Here is a 27,781-nt window from a genome sequence, read left to right on the forward strand (position 1 = left end):
GTTCAGTCATCTCCTTTGAGGAGCCTCCCTCGAGTCACCTAATCAGAGCTATTCTTTCTTCCTCTGTGCCATTGCAGAACCTCATGTGTGTCTCTGTCACAATCTTGGTCTTATTTTTTTCTATTTTAGATTCATTGTATTATTTTTAAAATTCTATGTAAATGTACACGTCAGAATCAGCTCGTCAATGTCTAAAAACTCCAGCTGTTTTCACATAGGATTGTACTGAATCTATAGATCAATGTGGAGGAAACTGACATCCTGCTAATAGTGAGTCTTCACTATTCATAGGTGGTAATACATCTATTCATGTATTTAAATATTCTTTAACTTTTCTCAGTGATTTTTTTTTTTTTTTTTTTTGAGACAAGGTCTTGCTCCACCACCCAGGCTGGATGGAGTGCAGTGGCATGATCTCCTAGGCTTAAGCGATTCTGTCACCTCAGCCACCTGAGTAGCTAGGACTTCAGGCGTGCACCACCATGCCCGGCTAATTTTTGTATTTTTAATAGAGATGGGGTTTCACCTTGTTCAAGACCCAGGCTGGGTCTTGAACGTCTGGGCTCAAGCCATCCCCTCACCTCGGCCTCCCAAAGTGCTGTGGTGACTGACATGAGCCACCATGCCCAGCCTCAGTTATGTCGTATAATCGTCAGTGTAGAAGTCTTACAAATCACTCATTAAACGTATGCCTAAATATTTCATGCTTTCCAAGGCTATTGTAAATGGGATTTATAAAATTTTAATTTTTCAGTTGTTTGTTGCTAGTGTATTCATTTTTATATATCACCCTGATATCCTTTAATCTTGCTCAATTCACTTATTAATTCTAGAAGGATTGGGATTTTTTTTTTTTTAGATTCCATAGGATTGTCCATGTAGACAATCATGCTACCTGTAATCAGAGAAAGTTTTACTTTTTCTTTCCAATCTTTTATGTCTTTTATTTCTTTTTCTTGCCTTAGACATTGGTAGGGGCTCCAGCACAATATTTCATAGATATGTTCAGAGCAGTTATCCTTTCATTGTTCCCTATCTTAGGGGAAATCATTCAGTCTTTCACAATTATGTTGTTGGCTGTAGTTTTTTTCAGATTCGCCCTTTGTCAAGTTGAAGAAGTTCCTGTCTATTCTTAGTTTGCTGAGAATTTTTATCATAAAGTAATATTAACTTTGTCAAATGCTTCTTCTGCATCAATTGAGATGATTATTTGATTTTCTCTTTTATTCTGTGGAGAATTATTAATACTTGATTTTTTTTTTTTTTTTTTTTTGAGATGAAGTCTCGCTATGTTGCCTGGGCTGGAATACAGTGGCAGTTCACAGGCGTGATCATAGTGCACTACAGCCTCACACTCCTGGGCTCAGGTGATCCTCCTGCCTCAGCCTTTCAAGTAGCTGGGACTACAGACATTGATTGATTTTTTAATGCTGAGTCAACCTTTCATTTGGTCATGCATATTCATTCTTTATATTGAGGAGTCAATTTGCCAATATTTTGCTGAGAATTTTTGCATCTATGTTCATGAGGGATATTTGTCTGTATTCCCCTCCTCTCCCCTTCCCTCCCTTTCCCTTCCTTCTTTCGACAATCTTGCTCTGACGCCCAGGCTGGAGTGTAGTGGTGCGATCTTGGCTCATGGCAGCCTCTGCCTCCTGGGTTCCAGCAATTCTACTGCGTCAGCCTCCTGGGTAGCTGGGATTACAGGTTCACACCACCACGCCTGGCTAATTTTTGTATTTTTAGTAGAGACGGGGTTTCACCATATTGGCCAGGCTTGTCTCGAACTCCTGACCTCAGGTGATCCACCCACCTCAGCCTCCCAAAGTGCTGGGATTAGAGGCGTGAGCCACCGCACCCAGCCTATAATGTTTTTCTTAAACTGTTTTTGTCAGATCTTAGTATAAAGTTTTATTTTTTAACATTACAATTTAATTTTTGATCAAAAAATACATAATTTAAAAATGCAATAGTGCTAGAAGGCTTATGGAACAATTAGAATTACTTTTAGCAACAAAAAACAGAAAAACTGAAAATATTTGTGCTTAAACAAGATATATATATATATATATATATATATATATATATATATATATATTCCTATAAAAGCAGACTAAGAGGAAGGTAGCCAAGCTGGGAGCAGCTCCACTGTGTCATTAAAGGCCCAGGCTCATTTTCTTTTCTGTTCATCCTTAAGGTCACTTCATACTCCAAGATGATTGCCAGAGCTCCATCCATCAGGTCCACATTCCAGGCCAACAGCAAGAGAAAGGAAAAGAAAAAGAAAAGAGTGTCTGCTCCTCACTTTTACAGAGGCTTTTCCAGAAGTCTCACATGACTTTTCTATGCATGCTTCATTGGGCGTCATTTTGTCATACGGCTACGTCTAGCTGCAAGGAAGGCTGGGAAGTGTAATCTTTCAGCTGGGGATATTGCCCAGGACGCAGTTACTAAGGAAGAAGGAGAGGATGGTTGTGATATTATGCTGAGCAAAAGGGGCCAGGACACAAAAAGAGTACATAGTGTATGATTTTAATTCATAGAGACAGAAAACAAGATCTAACTTACAGTGAGAGAAAGCTCATCATTGATTGCACACCATGATGGAATGAGACAAAGTACAAGGAAACTTTTTGGGATAATGGAAATGTTCTGTGTTTTGATTGTGGTGATGGTTATATGAGTATATAAATTTGTCAAAATTCCTCCAAATGTATACTTAAAATAGATGCATTTTTCCATATAAACTATACATCAATAAAGTTGATTTTTATAACTATGGAAAATCCCAATGCTGTAACATAACTACTCTTAAATTTTGTTCATTTTTCTTTGAGTTTTTTTTTATTTACTTATTTTTACATAGATGACATTGGAATGCACGTACTGACTACAGATGTTCGCTTTTCTCACTTTACATCATAAACATTTTTCATGCTGCTATATTAATCTTCATAACCATAATTTTTAAATGACTATATAATCCTTTGGGAATTTAAAATATAATATATACAGACAGTTAAAAAAAAGTCAAAAGTACCAAATATTACACGGTGAAAGTAATTCTTCTCCCAGCTCCGGCCTTTAAGACCCTTTACTTGGTGACTCACGCCTGTAATCCCGGAACTTTGGGAGGCTGAGGTGGGTGGATCGCTTGAGCCTGGGAGTTCAAGACCAGCCTGGCCAACATGGTGAAACCTCATCTCTACAAAAAATACAAAAACTAGCCAGGCATGGTGGCGTGTACCTGTAGTCCCAGCTACCTGGGAGGCGGAGGTGGGAGGATTACTTGAGCCAGGAAGTTGAAGCTGCAGTGATCCGTGTTCATGCCCCTGCACTCCACCCTGGGTAACAGAGTGAGATGCTGTCTCAAAAAAAAAAGACCCTTTGCTTAGAAGCAGTGGCTATTCCAGGTTCTAAGATATACAACCAGCAATATTCTGTGCACATAAAGATTATACATGAAGATCGTTTCCTCTTATTTCAGGCACAAATGAGGTAATACTAGATACAGTTGGCCCTCTGTATCTGAGAATTCCACATCTGTGGATTCAACCAACTGTGAATTGATAATATTTTAAAAACCCAATATAATAATAAATAATACAAATAAAAAACAACATAGTATAACAACCACTACATAGCATTTACATTGTATTGGGTATTATAAGTAATCTAGAGATGATTTAAAGTATACGGAGGATGTGCATAGGTTATATACAAATAGTATAAACCATTTTATATAAGGGACTTGAGCACTTTCAGATTTTGGTATTCTTGCATTGTTCCTGAACCAATCTCGTGTGGATAAGGAGGGACGACAGTATTTGCTTTCTCATGTAATACATCCTGGACACTATCTGATGTTCACACATTGAGACTGGCCCTATTCTTTTTAACGACTGCCTAATACTCTATGGCATGGATGTTCTATAATTTATTGAACCAATAATTGGTAAACACTTAGGGTTTTCCCAGTTCTTTTTCTATTATACATGCCACAAGAGGTAATGTTGAAGTGTTGAATCAGCTACCAAGTTATAATAGATGCTACTTTCTAAAGGAAGTGCTAGGCTGTATACAAAATTTACTACAAAAGAAATTTAAGACCGGTTACCTGACTGGTGAAACCTCTCAGTTACACTGAAGATATAAAAGAGTGGAGACAGGAGAAGATTGCAAAGGGATTCGTGAGGGCTTCCTCCTTCCCCTGATGTCAAGAAAGGGGAATCCAACAGGTAACTCAAGAAATGTCCTTGTTGCTCCTCCTGATCTGGAGGCCAGCTGCCAAGGTCAAGGTGTGTGAACCCACCCACTTGATCTGTTTTTGAGGCCAAACTCCAACAAGGTCTAGTACCGGCTGTCCTCAGAACACTGCCACTTGCTCAGAGAGAACCAGCCCTTCTAGCATCATTGGGAGCAAAGCAAAAACTCTGAAAGTCAGGTCATTGCCCCTGAGGACAATATCCAACAGGTGCTTCTTGAACTTCATTGTGCATTGAAAGCGCCTGGAGATCTTGCTAAATTGCAGCTCCTGGACCAGGAGAATCAGGAACTGAAGATTCTGCATTTCAATCAAGCTTTCAGGTGATGCCAATCCTGCTGGTCTGCAGACCAGACTTGGAATGTAGAAGACTTACAAATGCATCCCAAATAATACATTCCAAAGTCACTTTATAAAAGCATTCTTTTGAGTTATCTCATTCATTCAGAATAATTGAGGTAGGGAAGATATTCTGAAAATTTGAAGAAGTAAATTATTTAAAAATTGTAAAACACAAGTGCCTTTGTTTTATTTTTGAAGGCTATATATTTTCATTGCATGGAGTGAGAGAGGTTGACAAGAAGGGGGTTCTGTGAATCTACCTCAATAAAGAGAAAAGCATTATTTGAAATTTCTAGGTCTGTTTTTTTACTAAACTCGAGACCCTTGAAACAACTTGAAAATGCCTAATTCTCTCCCATAGGCTAAAGGGCTACAGCTGATTTTTCATGCTAATAACAGCCATTTTTAGGGTTTTTTTTTTTTAAAAGCTCTCCTTTATTGTGTTGTCATGTATACATTGAATAAATGAGCAAATAGTTGAGTTCCTTTGCTTATAAATTAGTTCCCTCATAAATGGCACAAAAGTAAGCTTTGGTTCCATCACGAAGTTGTTACAAAGTCTGTGCACCGTCCAGAGGAATGACACTTTTCTAAGACCTGAGCCAGCCTGGCACCAGTTTCCTTCCCATGCCCCACATGCCCAAGAGTTAGCCAGGGCTGGGGGAGTGTGTTCTCCTGAACAAGGCTGAGCAATCATTTTCGCTGCCCCTGCAAAGACAGCTGGTAAGAGCCTGCTTGTTATCACCTCCCCCTGCCTGTGCAGGGGTGCGGGTGGGTGAGGAGGGTTGGCAGGGAAGTGAAGAGGCTGCTTCTGGAGGCTGCTAGGTAAATTACTGTGTGGTTTCTCCCTGAGTCATCAGGGCAGGGATGAGGCTGGAGGAGCGGGGTTTTCCTACCAGTATTTGTGTTTTCTTTAGGTGTGAGAGGACACAAATGGCTCTGGCAACCAGGCCTACAGCTGCTGCCTCATTTGCATGGTGGTTTACACGGCTGAGGCTTGGACACTCAAGGGTAGGCATTTTTCTAAGGTGTTTAGGCAGATTCTTCCTTTATGCATATATATGCAAGTAAGGAGTTGTTGGGGGTGAAGAAGGATCAGGGAACCCTGTTTTTGGCTGTTTCCCCATTTCTGCATTTCCACCAGCGGTGCCAGCCGCTGATGTCATCCTAGCTGTGAAGTTGCGGCATGGAACCAGAGCCTACCCTACGAAGATCTATATGTGAGGCTCTTGGAGTTAGAGAGGAAGGATGTGAAGAGAACTACTGAGCACAGCCTTGGCTTTTGAGGAACTGACAGGCAGGAGCAGAAGCAAATACAGATCCTGAGAACCCCGTGAAGGAGCTTCTGTGCAAATGGGTGTAGAGGGCACAAGGGTGGTGACCACGTAGAAAACTTGGGTGCTATGGCCTGGGGAAAAGCAGAGATGAATTCCCTGTGGCCTCTAGGTCTCAATTTCCTCCTGGTACAGTGAGACTAATAATACCTACCTTGCTCAGTTGCTCTGAGGGTTAAATAAGATCATGAATGTAAAATGCCTAGAACAGTGTCTGGCTCTAAGTGGTATCTGTCATAATATCAATTATTATTAATGAGATGAAACCATGGAGCAACCAAGATCCTGCCTTGCATATCCTACTTCTTTGCTGCCTTTTCCTTTGTGAGAAAAGCCAGCCTTGAGCTCCCTTACTCCTTCCAACCTTGGGTTCTCTTTGGGATCTGCAATATCAACAAATGGCTAGACAGACTGCAAGGTGCCATCTGTGGCCCCCAAACAGGACAGGCCAAGGTGTGACTGAGTAGCTCACTTGAGGGTAAAACCTGGGACTTCAGCCTCAGGGACAGCATAACTTCCCACTCTGCAACCAGCAGGTTGTAATGAGTTGGGAAATTGGGGCTCCACGGTAGAGTAGAAAGAGCGCAGAACCAAACTGCTTTCAAATCTCGGCTCTGTCACCAGGTGTATGACTTTGAGCAAGTTGTTTAACCTCTTTGTGCCTCGGTTTCTTGATGTGTTAAATGGGGATGATAATAGTACCCACCTCATAGGGGTGTTGTGTGAATCAAAAGTGTTAACACATACAGTTGTCTCTCAGTATCTTTGGGGGATTGGTTTCTTTGGGTAAAGAGAACCCAAATACTGGCAGGAAAACCTCGCTCCTCCAACCTCATCCCTGCCCTGGTGACTCAGGGAGAAACCACACAGTAATTTAGCTAGCAGTCTTCATGGACATCAAAATCCAAAGATGTTCAAGTCCCTGATATAAAATGGCTTAGTATTTGCAATAACTTATGCACATCCTCCTGTATACTTTAAATCAACTCCAGATTACTTATAATTCCTAATACAATGTAAATGCTATGTAAATAGTTGTTATACTTTATTGTTTAGTGAATAATGACAAGAAAAAAATGTAGATATTCAGTAGAGATGTTTGGTTTTTTAAAAATATTTTCTATCCACAGTTGGTTGAACCCACAGACATGGAGGGCTCAATGTATGAAGTACTTGGAACTGTACCTGGCCCAGAGTAAACCCAAGACAAATGACCAAATTTGGCTTTTGATAATTTTTGATTGGTGGGGGGTGACTAGGGTGTGAAGGATGTGTGGCCAGAGGACTGAGGACAGCCGGGTCGGCAGGCAGAGACCTCCACTTGCCATGGTTTATGCGTCTTTAGGGAAGGCAAGGACAAAGATGGTGGCTGGGTTGGAGAACGACGCGCTTGTGCAGAGTCAAACAAACCTCCCAAGGACTCTCACTAATATCCTAGGAGCTTCCACAGGATCTCAGGGCTCTGCCCAGGCCACTATCACCTCATCCTGCAGAGGGAGGATGGCTTGCATCTTCGTGACCCCTCTGTGAACCAGGCCTGCCAGCTGCAGCCTGTGCTGCCCAGCCCCGCTGGCCTGCTTCTCCTCGGGTATATTGGTGCATGAACCTTGCCCTGGGGATGTCTGACGTCTCTATCATTATTTTTCCTTCTTCCCATTTCTGCTTTGCTTAAAAAAACTTGCTGAATGATATGTATTAATATTTGATAAGCTATCTTAGGTTATTCCTGGAATAGGCAGAGAATAAAGAAATAAACCACCTAGTTCCTAGAGTTTTTATTTAACTTTCTTAAAGTTTTTATAGCAGTGGTTTTCAAATTCCTTTTTTTCAGAGGATCCCCCTTTTAAAAAATGAAATCTTTTCTAGAAACCCTAACATATGTAAACAGCCTGATCAGGTTAAAGCAGGGAAAAGGACCTGAGCACCCACCTGCTGCTCACTCCCTGGCCACTCCCTGCCCGCCTTGCCTACCCCCTTGTCCCCCAAGGTGTCTTTACCAAGTCATATCTCTGAGGGACACTGTTGTAAACCATGAGTCCCTTCCATGGAAATCACACTGCAATGTTTGGTATGTCATTTTGGTGCAAAAATAAGGAAGTGAGATGGTTTCCTATGACCTTTTGGACAATTTCTAATTATTGCTGCTAAACAGCAATATTTATACCTGCTAGAATCATGTCTGCTATATAGACATTAACTGCTAAAGAATGAATATTAGTTAACCTCTAACAGGAAATAACAAAATAAATAAAAACAAAAGTCCTGTTTACCTTTCTATTACAGAAGATAATCATTTGTGAGTTTAAGAAACAATTGAGCTTTAATTATCATTGACAGAATGAAAACAAGTAACAGCTAGATGCAGATCTTCAATGTGAAATACAAACAAAATACAATTCAAAAGTAGTTTACCAACTGAGTTTTAACTAATAATTAATACAACCTCCACATCAGCTACCCCCAGTCTCCCCCAATACAGGGAATTCTCCATTCCTCAAATTGTCTCTACTTTCCCATCCTTTCACGTTTAACCCTCTCCTCAAATCCCAGCTCCTTCGTGAAGCCTCATGGGATCTACCTAGTCCAAGCCCAGTGGCACTTTATTAAATACAGTCTTCTCTATCTTAGGGTGTGGGTTTAGTCCCCTCAGTGAGGGGGCTGACGTGGCATCTGGGCCACGTTCACACAGTGGTCATCCTCGCCGAGCACGGTGGACACCCAACCACTGCTCCTTCCATTCTCTCTCTCATTCTCCCTGGTACTCAAGACGGTGCTGCTTCTGAAAGAGTTAAACTTTATATGACTGTGTTGGTAGAAAGACAGATACATTAAATTCTCTTTCAACATCAAGTTCATTTTTCCTGATTTTAAAAGAAATTAAAATATTTACACAGGCCCCTAAAAGCATGATAGGCCCTTGGTGATCCTACTGTGCGTGTGTATAAAGCCGTCACTTTACTAGCTGTGTGGACTTGGGCAATTTACTTAACCACTCTGGGCTTTAGTTTTCTCATTTGTAAAATGGGGATAATGATAGCACCCAATTCGCAGAATTAAACGTCAGCTATGACTTGCCTGCATTGCAAAGTTAAAAATAGGGAAACACAAAGGATAATATCTTCTTGATTTCTTTTTATGCTCTGATCCAATATCAAATCTAGCTTTTCAACTTATTTTTGGCAAACATAAACTTCCTATTTCAAAGGAAAAGCACTAGAAAGAACAAATGAAACCAAACCAAAAGCTCTTCCGAGACATCCAAGGACTCTTGCCAAACAGCAACTTGATGAGTTCACAGTAAATGAATCAGAGACATATGGTTTAGATTCCCCACTCAAAGTCCTCAGGGGGAAACAGGAAGGCCGAGGACTCCAGAGAGCAGCTGGCCGTGTCAGCCCCACTCTGCCAGCTGAGCAAGAGATTACGATGCCCTGGAGGCCCTCAGGCATCTCCCGGATGATCCTTGCCCCTGGGCTCAACTCACGTTTCTCATTTGACTCTGTTTTCCCCCAGAAAGAAGATGTCACCCAGGAACCCTAACTGGAAACCGGATAGTTACCAGGGCACCCAAAACCCAATATTTGGTTATTACTTCATCCTTGACCTTCATTCCATTCATTCCCAGCTGCAGACAGTAGGATTTGTAAGGAAGAGTTAAGAGGGTAGAGGTGGTGGACTGTCGCTCTGTGATTGTTGTTTTCCAGGAACTCAGCTTGTTGCCAGAGAGATGTCACACACTAGAATGTTCCCAGTGACCAGCAAGGGAACTCTGGAATGACTCATGTGAGGACCTGCCCCAGGAAAGAGAGGGTTATGGCCTAAAACCACACCACCCCCCTCATTGTATCAAACTGCATCCTTTTCAATGACAACTTCAGCCCCTCCCCTTCCCCCACCAGGAAGCCTCTCTAGATGAACCAGAAGCACTTTCTACCCCAAGCCACCCTCACACCTCCAACGCTTCATTTGCTTATGTGGTTAGCTTTTTAATGATATCAGAGCAATCTGAACAGCTTCAGCAGGGGGCCCTCTGGCAGAATTGAATAAATTGAATGGTTAAAGATCTGATTGAGGCCAGGTTTGTTGGCTCACTCCTGCAATCCCAGCGCTTTGGGAGGCCTAGGAGGGAGGATTGATTGAGCCCAGGAGTTTGAGATCAGCTCCAGGCAACATGATGAGATCCCCATCTCTAAAATATAAAATAAAAATTAGCCAGGTGTGGTGGCAGGCACCTGTAGTCCCAACTACTCAGAAGACTGTGGTGGGAGGATCGCTTGAACCCCAGAGTTCGAGGCTGCAGTGACCCATGATTGTGTCACTGCACTCCAGCCTGGGCAACAGAGTGAGACCCTGTCTCAAAAATTAAAAAAAATATATGTATGACTGAGAGCCAGCTTGGTAAAGCCTTCAGAGCCAATTTGTCCAGCAGTCAGTCAACACACATGGAATGATTGCACACTGGGGAACTGCAGTGCAAGACAGAGATGTGGAGGAAAGACCTGACTCTCAGAGATAGAAAAGTCAGGAAAGACACAAATAAAAACCCCAAAGAACTCCCAGACACAGACCTCTACAAACTGACTTGTTAACCTTTTGGGCCCGATCACAGCAGACGCAAGGGCTCCACACCATACGAACCTGGGTCAAGGCTAAGGTACCGGGGCCGGGTTCTTCTCCTCTGCTCAAGCAGGCTTTATGTGGAGCACACTCTCTCTAGGACACAAAACAAGAACCATGCCCCCTCCACCCTGGCCCCCCTCACCCTCTCAGAAGGGGCTCCCTGGCCTAGCAGAGAGCAAAAGGCTATAGCTCTCACCACTCAAAGCTGGGCACCACCCGCCCCAAAGCAGAGACGTGGAGGACAGGACACTAGGTAGCTGCGCTAGCAGGGTTGCGCATGAAGCCAGCGCCTGAGAGAAGACAGGAGGGAGGCAGAATTGAAGCCAGAGGCTGTGGTTTGTGGTGGTCACTATGGCCCATTCTAATTACTACGCAACAGGCGAGAGCCTGTGCTGGGTGCTCCTGAACATACAGATATGCAAGACACGGCCCTTGGGGGTGGGATGTCCTGTAGGAGAAATTAGCCAAAAACACAAGGCTGCCTGCATTGAATGCCACATGATGGACACACACCATAAGTGTCGGAGGAAAAGAAATAATATTTACTGAGTACTTACTATGTGTTAAAGCACCTCTAAATGGTTTAGATGTATTTAATTTTTCCAGCAGCCCATGAAGTGATTACTAGTATTATTTCCACTTTATGGATGAGAAAATTGAGGCTCAAAGAGTCTTAAAGAACTTGCTTGGTGTCACACAATTTTTCATGGTAGATCCAGGTTTTCAACTCAAAATTCCACCTCTCCAAGTGCGCGCGCGCGGACCCACGCACATGCATGGTTTTCTTGATGGGAGAGGACTTTGGGAAAGAGAGGTGACACCAGGCACGGGACTCTGGCTCCTACGCATAACTTATTTTTGACACATAGAGGGAACTTCGATGGCTACGTTTTCAAGCAGAGGGATGTCTTCTAACGAACAGTTCATTTTTGATGTTTAGTTGTGCAGTCGTTAAGTCTGCGAGTTGCGATTCTGCTTCAGTTGTGCTGTGGGAGCGCAGTGGCCCAGGACTGGCTGGCCGGGCTGGGGAGGAGCCCAGGGAAAGAGGAAGGGAGGGCAGGGGAGGGGAGAAGCAGCTGTCCCCGGGCTGCCTGGGAGTCACTGGGGAGTCCTAGCCCGCCCTTGGGCCTAGGGCTCCCTGATGCGGCCTCCATTCTTCGCAGGGCCAGGGGGCGAGGAAGGAGGAGGGAGGGAAGAGGGAAGCTGGGGAGTGGGAGGGCGTCCTCCACGACCGCTTGGGTCCTCCGCTGGGCAGCCTCGGAGAGGGTCGCTGCAGGGCCCGGAGTCGCCTGGATCGCAGCGCCATCTCGTGGCTGCTGGCAGGTCTGCCTTGGGCCTTCTTGGCGCACGTAGGAAACAGGAGCTCTTCCCATCAGTGGCAGGTGCCCGCCGGCCCGCAGTGAGTCCCAGGGGGCTTTCTCCTGCGTCAGGGAGCCAGGAGTGGAAGGGAGCATGGGTGCTGGGGCCAGATTTGCCTGGCTCTGTGCCCCTGGGTAAGGACTGATTGTCAAGAGTGGGCCTCCAGTTCTACCCCAGGCCCTGAGGGCTTTGTCCTTTTGCTGGGAGCCTCCACCGTTCTCCCCTACCCCCTCCTGTCTTCCCAAAGGACAGCATAATGGAAGAAATCATCCTCAGAGCATGCAGGCCAGAACCCTGCCCCGTTGCTTGTGAGCTGTTGTCCCCGCGTCTCTCTGAGTCTCAGCGGTCTTATCTCTTAAAGGGCATAATAACACCAGGAGGAGAATATATTGTAAAGCCTCTAGCACAGTGCCTTCAAGTAGTAGGAACTTAATCCATCCTTGAAGGCGACATCATCAACAGTGGTTATAACAGGTCTCAATGTTGCGGAAGCTCATGCTTAGCAGATGGTAGGTGCTCTGGGAATATTGCAAACTAGTAGCGATGTCTTCTTAGCTCCAGCCCAAGAATGGGACAGTCCTAGTGCTAGATATTTGCCTAGTTTCATAGATGATAACAGTCCAGCTGGTCTTGCAAACCTAATAAAAATAAGTGTCTATTCTACCCATCAGCCCAGGAGAATGCTCCAGTGTCACCAGTGACTCCTGCTCCCACATCTGCCTGCAGGAAGCCCTCTTGGAACAAAAGCATCTCACTTCTGGGAGGCATCGAGGTAGTGAGAGGAGAGGGCAGTGGTGTGGGTTACACAGACCTGGGGCTCCCTTACCAGGTGAGGACCTGGGGCAGCCCACTAACCTCTCCAAACCCCATGTTTGTCATCTGTAAATCAGGGATATTATTATACTTCCCACCTCTTTAGGCTTGTATGGAATTGAATGAGATTATTCATGTAAAACACTTAGCGTGGTGGCTTTAGTGTGCATCAGCATCACCTGAGGATTTAAAATAATAAAATATGAGTTGCTGGACCCCACCTCAAGTTTCTGAAGCAATAGGACCGTAGTGAGGCTCAATAATTTATTTGCACTTCTAATTTGCATCTCGGGGGATGTTGGTGCAATCTGTCCAGGAACCAGACTTTGAGAAGGACTAATTAGCACATACTAGACCTGCAATGAATTTTTTTTATTATACTTTAAGTTTTAGGGTACATGTGCACAACGTGCAGGTTAGTTACATAGGTATACATATGCCATGTTGATGTGCTGTACCCATTAACTCGTCATTTAACATTAGGTATATCTCCAAATGCTATCCCTCCCCGTTCCCCCCTCCCCCCACCCCACAATAGGCCCCAGTGTGTGATGTTCCCCTTCCTGTGTCCGAGTATTCTCATTGTTCATTTCCCACCTATGAGTGAGAACATGCGGTGTTTGGTTTTTTGTCCTTGCGATAGTTTGCTGAGAATGATGGTTTCCAGCTTCATTCATGTCCCTACAAAGGACATGAACACATCATTTTTTTATGGCTGCATAGTATTCCATGGTGTATATGTGCCACATTTTCTTAATCCAGTCTATCATTGTTGGACATTTGGGTTGGTTCCAAGTCTTTGCTATAGTGAATAGTGCCACAATAAACATACGTGTGCATGTGTCTTTATAGCAGCATGATTTATAATCCTTTGGGTATATACCCAGTAATGGGATGGCTGGATCAAATGGTATTTCTAGTTCTAGATCCCTGAGGAATCGCCACACTGACTTCCACAATGGTTGAACTGGTTTACAGTCCCACCAACAGTGTAAAAGTGTTCCTATTTCTCCACATCCTCTCCAGCACCTGTTGTTTCCTGACTTTTTAATGATCACCATTCTAACTGATGTGGGATGGTATCTCATTGTGGTTTTGATTTGCATTTCTCTGATGGCCGGTGATGATGAGCATTTTTTCATGTGTCTTTTGGCTGCATAAATGTCTTCTTTTGAGAAGTATCTTCTTTTGAGAACTTCTTTTGAGAAATTCATATCCTTCGCCCACTTTTTGATGGGGTTGTTTGTTTTTTTCTTGTAAATTTGTGTGAGTTCATTGTAGATTCTGGATATTAGCCCTTTGTCAGATAAGTAGATTGCAAAAATTTTCTCCCATTCTGTAGGTTGCCTGTTCACTCTGATGGTAGTTTCTTTTGCTGTGCAGAAGCTCTTTAGTTTAATTAGATCCCATTTGTCAATTTTGGCTTTTGTTGCCATTGCTTTTGGTGTTTTAGACATGAAGTACTTGCCCATGCCTATGTCCTGAATGGTCTTGCCTGAGTTTTCTTCTAGGGTTTTTATGGTTTTAGGTCTAACATTTAAGTCTTTAATCCATCTTGAATTAATTTTTGTATAAGATGTAAGGAAGGGATCCAGTTTCAGCTTTCTACATATGGCTAGCCAGTTTTCCCAGCACCATTTGTTAAATAGGGAATCATTTCCCTGTTTCTTGTTTTTGTCAGGTTTGTCAAAGATCAGGTGGTTGTAGATATGCAGCATTATTTCTGAGGGCTGTATTCTGTTCCATTGGTCTATATCTCTGTTTTTGTACCAGTACCATGCTGATTTGGTTACTGTAGCCTTGTAGTATAGTTTGAAGTCAGGTAGCGTGATGCCTCCAGCTTTGTTCTTTTGGCTTAGGATTGACTTGGCAATGCGGGCTCTTTTTTGGTTCCATATGAACTTTAAAGTAGTTTTTTCCAATTATGTGAAGAAAGTCATTGGTAGCTTGATGGGGATGGCATTGAGTCTATAAATTACCTTGGGCAGTATGGCCATTTTCACGATATTGATTCTTCCCACCCATGAGCATGGAATGTTCTTCCATTTGTTTGTATCCTCTTTTATTTCATTAGGCAGTGGTTTGTAGTTCTCCTTGAAGAGGTCCTTCACATCCCTTGTAAGTTGGATTCCTAGGTATTGTATTCCCTTTGAAGCAATTGTGAATGGGAGTTCACTCATGATTTGGCTCTCTGTTTGTCTGTTACTGGTGTACAAGAATGCTTGTGATTTTTGCACATTGATTTTGTATCCTGAGACTTTGCTGAAGTTGCTAATCAGCTTAAGGAGATTTTGGGCTGAGACGATGGGGTTTTCTAGATATACAATCATGTCATCTGCAAACAGGGACAATTTGACTTCCTCTTTTCTTAATTGAATACCCTTTATTTCCTTCTCCTGACTGATTGCCCCAGCCAGAACTTCCAACACTAAGTTGAATAGGAGTGGTGAGAGAGGGCATCCCTCTCTTGTGCCAGTTTTCAAAGGGAATGCTTCCAGTTTTTGCCCATTCAGTATGATATTGGCTGTCGGTTTGTCACAGATAGCTGTTATTATTTTGAGATACGTCCCATCAATACCTAATTTATTGAGAGTTTTTAGCACGAAGCGTTGTTGAATTTTGTCAAAGGCCTTTTTTGCATCTATTGAGATAATCATATGGTTTTTGTTATTGGTTCTGTTTATATGCTGGATTATGTTTATTGATTTCCATATGTTGAACCAGCCTTGCATCCCAGGGATGAAGCCACTTGATCGTGGTGGATAAGCTTTTTGATGTGCTGCTGGATTCGGTTTGCCAGTATTTTATTGAGGATTTTTGTATCGATGTTCATCAGGGATATTGGTCTAAAATTCTCTTTTTTTGTCATGTCTCTGCCAGGCTTTGGTATCAGGATGATGCTGGCGTCATAAAATGAGATAGGGAGGATTCCCTTTTTTTCTATTGATTGGAATGGTTTCAGAAGGAATGGTACCAGCTCCTCCTTGTACCTCTGGTAGAATTCGGCTGTGAATCCATCTGGTCCTGGACTTTTTTAGGTTGGTAAGCTATTAATTATTGCGTCAATTTCAGAGCCTGTTATTGGTCTATTCAGAGATTCAACTTCTTCCTGGTTTAGTCTTGGGAGGGTGTATGTGTTGAGGAATTTATCCATTTCTTCTAGATTTTCTAGTTTATTCGCATAGGGGTGTTTATAGTATTCTCTGATGGTAGTTTGTATTTCTATGGGATCAGTGGTGATATCCCCTTTATCGTTTTTTATTGAGTCTATTTGATTCTTCTCTCTTTTCTTCTTCATTAGTCTTGCTAGCAGTCTATCAATTTTGTTGATCTTTTCAAAATACCAGCTCCTGGATTCATTGATTTTTTGAAGGGTTTTTTGTGTCTCTATTTCCTTCAGTTCTGCTCTGATCTTAGTTACTTCTTGCCTTCTGCTAGCTTTTGAATGTGTTTGCTCTTGCTTCTCTAGTTCTTTTAATTGTGATGTTAGGGTGTCAGTTTTAGATCTTTCCTGCTTTCTCTTGTGGGCATTTAGTTCTATAAATTTCCCTCTACACACTGCTTTGAATGTGTCCCAGAGATTCTGGTATGTTGTGTCTTTGTTCTCGCTGGTTTCAAAGAACACCTTTATTATGTACCCAGTAGTCATTCAGGAGCAGGTTGTTCAGTTTCCATGTAGTTGAGCGGTTTTGACTGAGTTTCTTAATCCTGAGTTCTAGTTTGATTGCACTGTGGTCTGAGAGACAGTTTGTTATAATTTCTGTTTTTTACATTTGCTGAGGAGTGCTTTACTTCCAACTATGTGGTCAATTTTGGAATAAGTGCAGTGTGGTGCTGAGAAGAATGTATATTCTGTTGATTTGGGGGGGAGAGTTCTGTAGATGTCTGTTAGGTCCGCTTGGTGCAGAGCTGAGTTCAATTCCTGGATATCCTTGTTAACGTTCTGTCTCGTTGATCTGTCTCATGTTGACAGTGGGGTGTTAAAGTCTCCCATTATTATTGTGTGAGAGTCTACTCAGCCAAAAAAAGCCAGATGGCCCAGCTAATATCCAGGAATTTGAAAAGCCCTTATTGAGCCTGTGACCTGGGAAATGGGAAGGCAATGGCTGCACTTACTTATGGACACCATGATTAATTACCAGGAAGCAAGTCATGACTATATGCTTCATATGATTTTGCAAGTTTTATTAACAGCTGGGTAAGTTTACTTTGAGTATAACATGAATATCTATGTCTACCAAATTTGTAGTGTGGTTAGTTGTTCACAATTTTAGGAAATTATAAGAATAGAGTTGTTAAAGAAAAAAGGACTTGGAACATTTTTAAAAATTACTTAGTCTCAGAGATTGCCAGCAGGATACATCACACCTGAGTGAAGCCATGGAAAGGCTCTGAGACACCAGAGCTGGAAACAATGCCCTCAGCTCCCGAACATGCTTGCGAGTCCCTGGAAGATCTGAGGTTCCTTTTTTAGCAGGAAGATAACTAATGTCTTTTCACCTCAAAGTAAGGCCATTAAGCTCCAGATGATCCTCAGTAAGGGACGCCGTCCTCTCAATATTCAAGAATCACCTTCTACAGGGGCCTCTAGACTGCCCATTGTGCGATATGACCGAGGCGAAATCCTGCTTCTGTCTTCTTTGGACCTGGTTCGATACCACTTTCAGCAACCCATGGAGCCAACTCAACCTAGACAGTGAGAGGCTAAGACTCACAGAACCACTGCCACCCCTCTGTCAGCAGGAAGCGGTTACAGAAGACTGACCTTCATCCACTTTCCACCAAAGATCTGGGGTCTTGGACTCTTAAGGCAGGGGTAAATGTTACAGTAGGTAGCTAGTCAGGTATGAGCAGGGCGGGAGAGGGCTCCCCACCACACACACACCAGAAGTGTTGGGCAACCATCAGGTGATGGCCAGGCGGTTGTTTGTTTAACGTAATATTAGTCACAGCTGGTGCCAGGGAACGCCGGGCTCCTACTAGATAGAAAACACCTGAAACTGATCAGCAGCTTCCCAATAAGATCCCGGAAGTATGCCAACAAATAAAACCCCCAAGTCACAATGTCAAGCTGTGCACTTGGTTTCTCGAGTCGCCTGCTTGGCCCTCTTCCAAGTTGCACTTTCCTTTTCCTTACTGGCCTAAAGCTTTTAAAATAATCTTCCGGCCGGGCGCGGTGGCTCACGCTTGTAATCCCTGCACTTTGGGAGGCCGAGGCGGGCGGATCACGAGGTCAGGAGATCGAGACCACGGTGAAACCCCGTCTCTACTAAAAATACAAAAAATTAGCCGGGCGTGGTGGCGGGCATCTGTAGTCCCAGCTACTCGGAGAGGCTGAGGCAGGAGAATGGCGTGAACCCGGGAGGCGGAGCTTGCAGTGAGCCGAGATTGTGCCACTGCACTCCAGCCTGGGCGACAGAGCGAGACTCCGTCTCAAAAAAAAAAAAAAAAAAAATCTTCCACTCCTGCTCTGAAAAAGAATTACTTAGTCAAAATTTATTTCAAGGCCTGAAAACATTCAGACTAATCAAAATGGCACTACTGTAACTTCTTTTTTTTCTTGCTTTTTTTTTTTTTTTTTTGAGACGGAGTCTTGCTCTGTTGCCCAGGCTGGAGTACAGTGGCACAATCTCGGCTCACTGCAACCTCCGCCTCCTGGGTTCAAGTGATTCTCCTGCCTCAGCCTCCCGAGTAGCTGGGATTATAGGCACGCGCAACCACGCCCGGCTAATTTTTTGTATTTTTAGTAGAGACAGGGTTTCACTGTGTTAGCCAGGATGGTCTCGATGTCCTAACCTCGTGATCCACCTGCATCGGCCTCCCAAAGTGCTGGGATTACAGGCGTGAGCCATTGCGCCCGGCCTTGTAACTTCTTATAATAGATAATTAATATAAAACTTTGAAAAATGTAGATACAGTTAACTAACCTCTGTGCACCATACCATCCATCTTAAAAGCAATGGCTATTTAACAAAATGTAAGGTGACTATAAAGTATAAAAGAACATTCACACACTTAAACAGAACATAATTAACAGCAAGCTAGTCAGACAAAACAAACACAAATATTTTCATATTTTCCATGTTTGTTTTTAACTTTGCTTCATGAAGCCACTTATAATTGAGGCTTCTTTCAATTATAGGATTTCTAATATTAAAAATAGTATTTTCTACATAGCTCTATAAAGAAATGAAAAGCCACAAGCTGCATTGTTTGCCATAAATTCATACACCAAAAAGTAAAACACAATCCAACTAAATTTATACATGTTTCCCTCTTCTCCAATAACCGCTTCAGATGTTTTTCTATGTACTCTCAAAATATTTTTATTAAAGTCAGTTCAAATTCATTTATGCAGATTAGGAAAAAATGATCCATAGTGAATTATTTTTAAAATTACCTTCTATATACTTCTATCCCTCCACCAAACCACCCACCAAATCTATTGCTAAAGTGAACAATAATGCAATATACTGTTTGAAGGGGCCCAACGCAATCTGTAATCTTAATTTCCTGAATATCCAAAGATTTCAACTTTCTGCCAATATCAACAAAAAGACTCAAGGGCCAAAAATCACAGTCAGTAGGAGGAAAAAAATCTACAGTGTGAAGATTGTTTAACAAAACCTATGCCTTTCTCTCAAGCTACAAGCATTCTTAGACTAGCATTAAATTACGTTGTGTGTATACAACTACGCCAGTTTAGATTTGTCCTGGAACATATAGTTACATTAAGAATAAATAATTTTCTAAGTATTTTATAGTTTAATTGGCTCTTAAATAGGCTAGAGGGAAAACAAGCGTGTGTGTGTGTGTGTGTGTGTGTGTTTTAAGAAACTGGTATATATAAACGAACGGCTATGTGTTCACTTAAATCTTAAGGAAATCTAAAGATGAAGTCTGTTGTGTCTTTGTTTTTCCTGAAAAAAGGAAAAAAATCAAAGTCAAGAAAAATGTTAAAGTCTTATAGATATCTACAAGAACATCTACTCTGAAGAAGAAAGAAGTGTTATCCAACAAAAAGGAGACCTATAGATTCAAAAAACATTTATATTACTGTCTTAACAACAATAAAGGTATGCAGAGGGAGTCTAGACCACTTAGAACCGAAGCAGCTCTGTACAAAAATGAAAATGGTGCAATGTTGTGACTGCCCACATAATGACTAAAGGCCAGGTGCAGTGGCTCAGGCCTGTAATCCCAGCATTTTAAGAGGCTGAGGCGGGAGGATTGCTTGAGCCAAGAGTTTGAGACAAACCTGGGCAATGTAGGGAGACCTTGTCTCTACAAAAAAATTTTAAAATTTAGCTGAGCATGGTGGCTCACCCTGTAGTCCCAACTACTCAGGAGGCTGAGGTGAGAGAATTGCTTGAGCCCAGAAGGTCAAGGCTGCAATAAACCTTGATCACCATTATACTCCAACCTGGGTGACAGGGCAAGACCCTGTCTCAAAAAAATAAAAATAAAGGCCGGGCACGGTGGCTCATGCCTGTAATCCCAGCACTCTGGGGGGCCGAGGTGGGCGGATCACGAAGTCAGGAGATCGAGACCATCTTGGGTAACACGGTGAAACCCCATCTCTACTAAAAATACAAAAAATTAGCCTGGCGTGGTGGTGGATGCCTGTAGTCCCAGCTACTCGGGAAGCTGAGGTGGGAGAATGGCATGAACCCGGGAGGCGGAGCTTGCAGTGAGCCGAGATTGCGCCACGGCACTGCAGCCTGGGTGACAGATAAAATAAAAAAAAAAAATTAATTAATTAGTTAATAAAAGAAAGAAAATGACAAAAAACAAAATTTCACAAATGTCTTCATTCTTATATATTAATGCATCATATATCACAATATAAAGTCTGGAGTTTTCCCCTTAGGTTTATAATAAACTATAAAACTCCTATTTAATGTATTTACTTTTATAAGCCTTCTCTGTTTAGGAGTATATGCTATACAAGTACATACATGCTGGTTTTTTTCCACGAGAACTATAGTTCTCATCTCAAATTAGTGACATGCCTCTTAACCCATACTTATATACATTTCATTTCCATTATAAGACACTTAATACCCTTCTAGTGGTACATTCTAATCAACATAGTTTGAAAATCTTGATTTTTAAATAAAGCTTTTTATGTATTTAAATAAATAAAACCTGTTAATAATTTAACAGTTGAAGCACAATGTAGTAGCTACGTTGTTTTGTTTAAACTAGTTCACAGCTGTAGGAAAATGTTTGATTTTAAAACTATAACCAAGGTGAGACTGGACAGCTGTAAGCAGTGAAATACTAGAATACAGTGAACGAATAAATAAGATTTTTTTTTTTTTTAATCAGTGGCCATTCATTATTTTGCATTAAGGAACCTGAAAGAAATGCTCTTCTTTTTTTTTTTTTTTTGAGACGGAGTCTTACTCTGTCGCCCAGGCTGGAGTGCAGTGGCGCGATCTCGGCTCACTGCAAGCTCCGCCTCCTGGGTTCATGCCATTCTCCTGCCTCAGCCTCTCCGAGTAGCTGGGACTACAGGCGCCCGCCACCACGCCCGGCTAATTTTTTTGTATTTTTAGTAGAGACGGGGTGTCACCGTGGTCTCGATCTCCTGACCTCGTGATCCGCCCGCCTCGGCCTCCCAAAGTGCTGGGATTACAAGCATGAGCCACCGCGCCCGGCCGAAATGATCTTCTTTAAGTTTCAAATGTTCTGGTAAATGTAGGCGTTTCTTAGTTTCCTCAATATCACCTTGAATTGCCGAAATAAGTGACTCTAAAGAATCGAAGTTCTTTCAGGTCTGAGGTAGCCAAGGATGGACACATTGAAGATCTCGCCACGGAAGTCCTCTTTGAAGATACCCATGATATGCGTTTCCATGGAGTTCTTTGTTTTCGCAGAGTATGGGTTCCATCCTATCCTCATGATCATCTTACAGACATCTCCACTTCCAGCACTGGCCCAACCATAATAAATGCCAGTGCCTGCATCAGCTGGAAGAGTACTACTTGTTAGGATCCACAGCACCTGGCCTGGGTAGAAGTAGAGCAGGTGCCTCAGAATGCAATCTGCTCGCTCGGGCACGGGCTGTGGCCCAGTCCACGCATGGCTCAGAGCCCCGCACAAGGGGGTCCATCGGGGAACAGGGTGTGAACTCTGTGCTGGGACAGACGCCCACGACACGCGGTGGTGGGTGGTTCCCTCACGCTGCCGACCCCAGGAATAGTTTCTGAGGCAGCTGGACTAGGGAGGACTGTGACCTGCACCTGCTTCTCCCACACACTTCTCTGATGGGGGTCCCCAGGGACGACACCGATGGAAGCAGAGGCTTCTCAGGGATGATTTGGAGGAGGAAGACAGAAGCAACAGGTGGTCTTGGATTGTGTAAGTTCTACTGTATTGACGCAAAACTTGGATTCTTCCGCAACACCTCCATTTACACGGAATCAAACACGTATTCGCACAGCATCAGTTTCACCATGCCTGAGGCCCCAGTTGGGGCGAGGTTTGCCTAAGCGTGCTGCAAGACCGCACGCAGCCAGCGATGTGCATGCGCACACCCGCATCCGCACGCCCGCATGCGCACATGCGCACACAGCCCAAACGCGTGCAGGCGCACAGTGCCGCCTCTCAGCCAACAGACTGCGATGGGAAGTGAAGTGAGACCAGAGCCGGATGCCAGGCCAGTGAAAGTCCTGAACTGGCTGCTCCTGGCTCCAGAGAGGGCAGATTCATAGGGTATGTTGAGGTGAAATCCTGGATTTTAATCTGAAAGGGGCTGGGTGGAGACCAAACTACACCGGTCACGCACGGTCAAGAGATCTTTATTGGAGGTATGGAGCGGCACCACGCAAGGAGAAGGAAGAGAAGAGAGAGAGGGCTGCTGGTGTGCTGGGTTTTATATCCCTTGGGCTTACGTGGATTGGGCTGGGGCGGGCCCAAGGGAAGGCAGGAGATGCTTCTTTCTGATTGGCCCTCCTTTGGCAGGTTCAGACAGTGCCCGGTCAAGGAGGGGAGAAGAACCCGGAACTGGCCCCATCTTAAGGTACGGCGCCATTTTAAGGTACCCCATGTTACCTAAATTCCTCCCTTTTTGTTTTCTTAAATTGGGGAAAATGGGTGTCATGGTTCATCTGGCCACTTCCTGCTGAGTGGGGGCGCTGTGGGGAGGGGGCACAGGGAGAACTGTCAGGGTTGTACACGGGGTACAGTATGAGTATGAGGCCAAGCAATAGGGCGCTATACATGAAGACTTCGTTAGACGTGAAGTCCATGAATGTTCCTTGTCCTCCAGTGCCGTGAGCCAGTTGAGGGGCAGGGATGGGTTGGTGATGAGCCAGCTGTCTGAGCGAAGGGTGTTTAAGAATTGGTAGAATCGGCTTACTGTAGCCATCTGGGGTACTAGGGGTAGAGTTTGGTCTGCCCGAAGAGAAAAGAAGACGGTAGTTAATTTAGGGTGCGAGAGCAGGCCTACCCCCTCCACCCCCAATCCTGGGTATCTGTTGCCGGTCGTTGGCCGTTTAAGAGGTCTCTGGAGTCTGCCGTGTCTTCACAAGTCGCTAGGAGCTGGTAGTTTCTGAGGAGAAGCTGGTTAAAGGTTTGGTTAGAGATGGATACTCAGTTTTGAGGGAACGGGAAATAGTTATGGTTTGAGTTGGATATGCCCAGGCATTGCTGGGATATATGCCTCCTGTAACTGACTGGCCCCAGACCAGGTCGGCGGGGTTGTCGATATGTATGGCTCGGGAGGAGGCGTTGTTTTTAGTGGTATAATATAGGAATGGGGTGTGTTTGTTGATGTGGGAGCCAGACGGTGAAGTGGAACGTGGAAGAGAGGGTCCCAGCCGTTTTCTATCATAGTGAGCCTGGGAAGGGGAAGATCCACCGTGGGGCTGATGTAGTTGGTGTTTGTCCTCCTGTGAATGTTGTATGACTTTGTAACTGTGAAGAGATAATAGGGCTGGGAAGAGGGCCCGCCGGCGGAGGAAAGTGTAAAGATGTGAGAGGCGGAAAGCCAGAGAAGAGGACTTAGGAGATGCATGAGAGCGGGGCGTAAGCAGTTTGGTTCTTCGTGTGGTCCGGGTTGGTAGCCGGTTTCAACCTGGTGGGAGTGCAGGTCGGCCATAGCGGAAGGAGAGGTTGGTAGCTTGAGAGCAGCGATAAGGTGTTGCGGCTTGCAAGGGAGGCAGAGGTTGGGTTTGTCCCGTAGAAGAAAGAAGCCATGAACGTAGGGGATCTCTGCCCATTTTCCTGCCCATAGAGGTCCTGGAGAAGGTTGGGATCAAAGGACCCATAAGTGGGCCATCTGTTTTGGTTGTCTAGGGAGTAGGTGGGCCAGTTTTGAGTGCACAGTTTAATGAGGTGTGTAGATTTGAGATCAGCAGCCAAACCAAGCGCTGATAAGTTATTTAAAAGGCATTGTAAGGGAGAGTCGGCCGGCAGGGATGCAGAGGCTCCCGTTATGAGAAGAGGGGGTTTACGGAAATATATGGCAAAGGGCTGGGCAGGGCGTCCCCTACCAGCTGATGAACATGCTGTGAGTCAGACCCTTCGAGTCGGTCATCACCGAAACGAAAGGACTGAGGGCCTCTAGGAGGCCGAGGGCCATGGGCCACCTGGTACCAGGATTTTCGGAGCGAGAAAGGGGAAGGGGCCCAGGCCTGGCGAGTGAGGAGGAAAAGGAGGGAACCCTGCTCCCTGGAGGCCGAATCTAAAATAGGATTTATGGTAGCCGTGTGGGCGGCCGAGGTGGGAGCCGGTCGACTGGTGTCAGACACCGGAAGGGGAGACTTACCGAGATGAGGCCAGTGTTGGGCGTAGAGGTCAGTGAACAGGAAAATGAGCGAAGACCGGCCGGGGTCTGGACTGAGCCCGAAAGGGATCGGGGTTCCACCGAGGGGGGTGGGGAGTCCCGATCCGAGTCACGGCACCAATGAAAGGGGCCGGGTGGAGACCAAACTACACCGGTCGCGGTCAAGAGATCTTTATTGGAGGTATCCAGCGGCGCCACGCAAGGAGAAGGAAGAGGAGAGAGAGAGGGCTGCTGGTGTGCTGGGTTTTATATCCCTTGGGCCTACGTGGATTGGGCTAGGGGCGGGCCCAAGGGAAGGTGGGAGATGCTTCTTTCTGATTGGCCCTCCTTTGGCGGGTTCAGACAGTGCCCGGTCAAGGAGGGGAGAAGAACCCGGAACCGGCCCCATCTTAAGGTACGGCGCCATTTTAAGGTACCCCATGTTACCTAACATAATCTGTGCTAAGTGACCTCTTTGATGGAGGTTTCAGGGTAAGGTTCAATCCTTACACTTCATGACAGCCCTAGCTCCCACCCCGGCCGTCATCTTAGGACATGTCAAACGTCCTCTCCAACAACCACTACAATTCAGACATTTCAGATATTTAAGTTATTCCCCTTGGTGCAAACAAACCCAGCAATGGTGGTTATTGCCTCATCTAAAAAGAAACATTCTCTTCTCAATTAAACTCATTCTTGAGTATTCCAATCCAGTGACTAGGCAATTTTAATCATCTTCTCTAAACAAACAGAAATTTCCGCCAGATTATCAGGCCCACTTAACTTCCTGAAGCCAGTCCCTGAAGGAGCATCACCAAGTCTCCTGCTTAGACCACCGGGCTTGAGGCAGCTCTGGACACCTTGGGCACAGTCCGGGGGAGTCGGAGAAGGGGGCGGAGGGGCTCCACCTCCTTCTGCCCTCTGGGTCCCTCTGTGTCTCAGTCCCCTTCAGCTGGAGCCCTCCCACTGCTCTCATACACCTCATACTCAGATTTCCAACTCAGATCCTCTTCCCCCTCTCTGGCCAGGCCACAGGCTCTTTCTTGTCTTGGTGGAGCCACAGGTGTGTGACAGCTTGGTCTCCATTTGCCCACGAAACCCAGCCTCCTCCTCACTGGCCCTTCAAGTCCTGCTCTCCTCAAGACTTCTTTCCTGACTATCCTGCCCCCAGTCGACCTTACATCCCAACCTTACTCTCTTCTCCACCATCATTAAGGAAGGCTTTTCTTGCCTACCAGACAACAGGCTTCTTCCCCGGGCAATTTATTTTCCCTAGCTCAAAGGTTACCATTCACCCTTGGTGTTTATTGACATGATTTCACTGAACTACAGATGTAGCATGTGTGGCAGCTGGGGTGTGGGGGAGAAACAAAGGTGGCCTATACCATCTACGTGTGACATTCCTTTTAGTTGTCCTTCCCAGTTCGTTTGTTTCTTTGTTCATGCATCAAACATTGCCCATTTATCATTTGTCTGGTATTGCGAAAGACATTGGACTCAAATAAGATAGATAAGACACAGTTTCTCCCCTCAGCCCCCAAGGAAGCTGGGAGTCTAGTAGGACAGTAGTTAGAGGTTCACAGCAGATAGGTACAATACAGTGTAGGGAGTGCAGTGATAAGGCATTATGGGAGTGACGCAGAGGGGCTCCGAACCTGGGTGGGGGGGAGGCTCAGCTGAACGTTGAAGGATGAGTAGGCAATAGTCAGGGGAAGGTGGGGGCGGGGGAAGGGAGATCAAGGGATAGTGATGTAGCAGGGAGAGGGAACTGCGGAAGGCACCATGACGTGTGCTGAGAACTGAGGATAGTTTGGAGTTGCTGGAACTGAGGTTTGAGGCAGAGAGTGGCAAGCGATGAGGCCAGAACTGCTCTAACTCTGGGGGATACCATACATACTGCAGTCGTCATGATAGGTAGGCCCTGTTGTGCACAATTTTTGTGGCCTTAGTCCATGGCCCTGAATGTGGCTGAGAGGTAAAGCTAAGCTTGGTGATAAGGACTACAATCTGATTAGGGCTGAGGAACTTGAACTTTAGCCTTATGCTATCCCCAGGTGACTGGGCCCCCACCAGGCTGTGTCCCTCTGGACACCCATATGCTGGTCTTTTCCTTCTCACCCCTTGCTCCTTAGATCACAGGCTGTTAGAACTAGAAGAAACCTTAAATGCCATCAAGGGCAATCCCCTTCTTTCAACAAATAAAACAACACTAAAACAAATAAAGGCCCAGAAAAGGGATTGGGTTGCCAGAGGTCACATAGTCTGTGGTAAAATCTTCCAGGTCTGTTCTTCCCCCAGACCCACTTACCTACTGGCAATATCCCCAACGTTCACCCTGCCCCCCAACTTCTCTTGGTGTTTTCTTTCAGGCATTTGGATATGGCTGAGGTTGACTTGCCAAATCCCCTCCCTAAACCTTATGGTTAATGAATTGGGGGTGGGTCCTGGCAGTTGGACAATGAGGCCTTGGGAGAGTTTTATTGGGGAACTGTAGGAAATGCACTTCCTTCCTCTTCTGAGCAAACTTCCAGAAGTGCCAGGTGCTCCTGGATGTGTGGGAAGGACCTGCACGCAGCCACTGGGTAGAAATTCTCAAAGGAAGTTTGGAAGAAGGGGAGCCTTGGGAGACACACAAATGTAAGGCAGCAGAGCTCCCAGCTTTAACATTTCTCCTCACCCCTTTCGGAAAGACTGCCAGAGACACCTGTACAGCCTGGTGTGTGGTCTGGGGTGACTGTAGAGAGGGGCAGTCAAAGGAAGAGAGACTTTCCTGTTGCCACGTACTTGGTAGTGTCCTCGGGGTTGGGGTGGGGGGGCAAACACTTGGAATTTCAGGCCATGATCAGGGAGGGAGCAGTGGTCCCCCCACCCCGCCTCAGTGATGCTGGGAGGGCTGGAAGGAGCCCAGAATGCTCAGAAGCCCCTGGTGCCTGTGCAGCTGTAGGCCTGGGTTGCACATGTATCAGTTCTGTGTATCAACAACAGGTGTTTATCCTTTCTTCCTCTATTTTCTCTCCCCTTGATGTCAGGCTGTCCTGTGACTTGTTTTGGCCAATGGAATATGAGAGCAACACTAGCAGGAGCTTTAAATGGGTTTGTGTGTTTTGGCTTCATCTCTTGAGCTTTACTGGTCATGAGGAGAGCTTGTCCTGAGTGTCTGCTAGAGCTTGTCTTGAGTGTCTGCTAGTCCCAGGATGAAGACCCACAGCCTGAAGCAGAGCCACAACATCTGATGTGCAGGCTATTGAATCAGAAATAAATACAATTGCCATCTGA

At 44.8% G+C, this 27,781-nt stretch overlaps 2 protein-coding genes across 2 annotated transcripts in view; both read left to right on the forward strand.

Moving 5' to 3' along the window:
* The window catches only part of BATF3 (basic leucine zipper ATF-like transcription factor 3), a 30,084-nt gene extending 27,313 nt beyond the window's left edge, over positions 1-2,771 (forward strand). The window contains exon 3 of the mRNA XM_055233488.2: positions 2,198-2,771. Within this exon, the coding sequence (XP_055089463.1) occupies positions 2,198-2,338 (141 nt within the window). The 3' untranslated portion in view covers positions 2,339-2,771. The remainder of the gene's footprint in view (positions 1-2,197) is intronic.
* A 2,809-nt stretch (positions 2,772-5,580) lies between these two features.
* LOC134732015 (uncharacterized) lies at positions 5,581-27,781 on the forward strand. The gene is made up of 8 exons (XM_063614047.1): positions 5,581-5,617; positions 5,751-5,826; positions 7,391-7,528; positions 9,454-9,583; positions 11,724-11,959; positions 12,591-12,691; positions 22,702-22,759; positions 27,535-27,781. The coding sequence occupies exons 1-8, from the start codon at positions 5,581-5,583 to the stop codon at positions 27,656-27,658; spliced, it is 900 nt and encodes a 299-aa protein (XP_063470117.1). The 3' UTR covers positions 27,659-27,781.

Source organism: Symphalangus syndactylus, chromosome 19 (genome assembly GCF_028878055.3).
Source record: "Symphalangus syndactylus isolate Jambi chromosome 19, NHGRI_mSymSyn1-v2.1_pri, whole genome shotgun sequence".
Taxonomy (NCBI): domain Eukaryota; kingdom Metazoa; phylum Chordata; class Mammalia; order Primates; family Hylobatidae; genus Symphalangus; species Symphalangus syndactylus.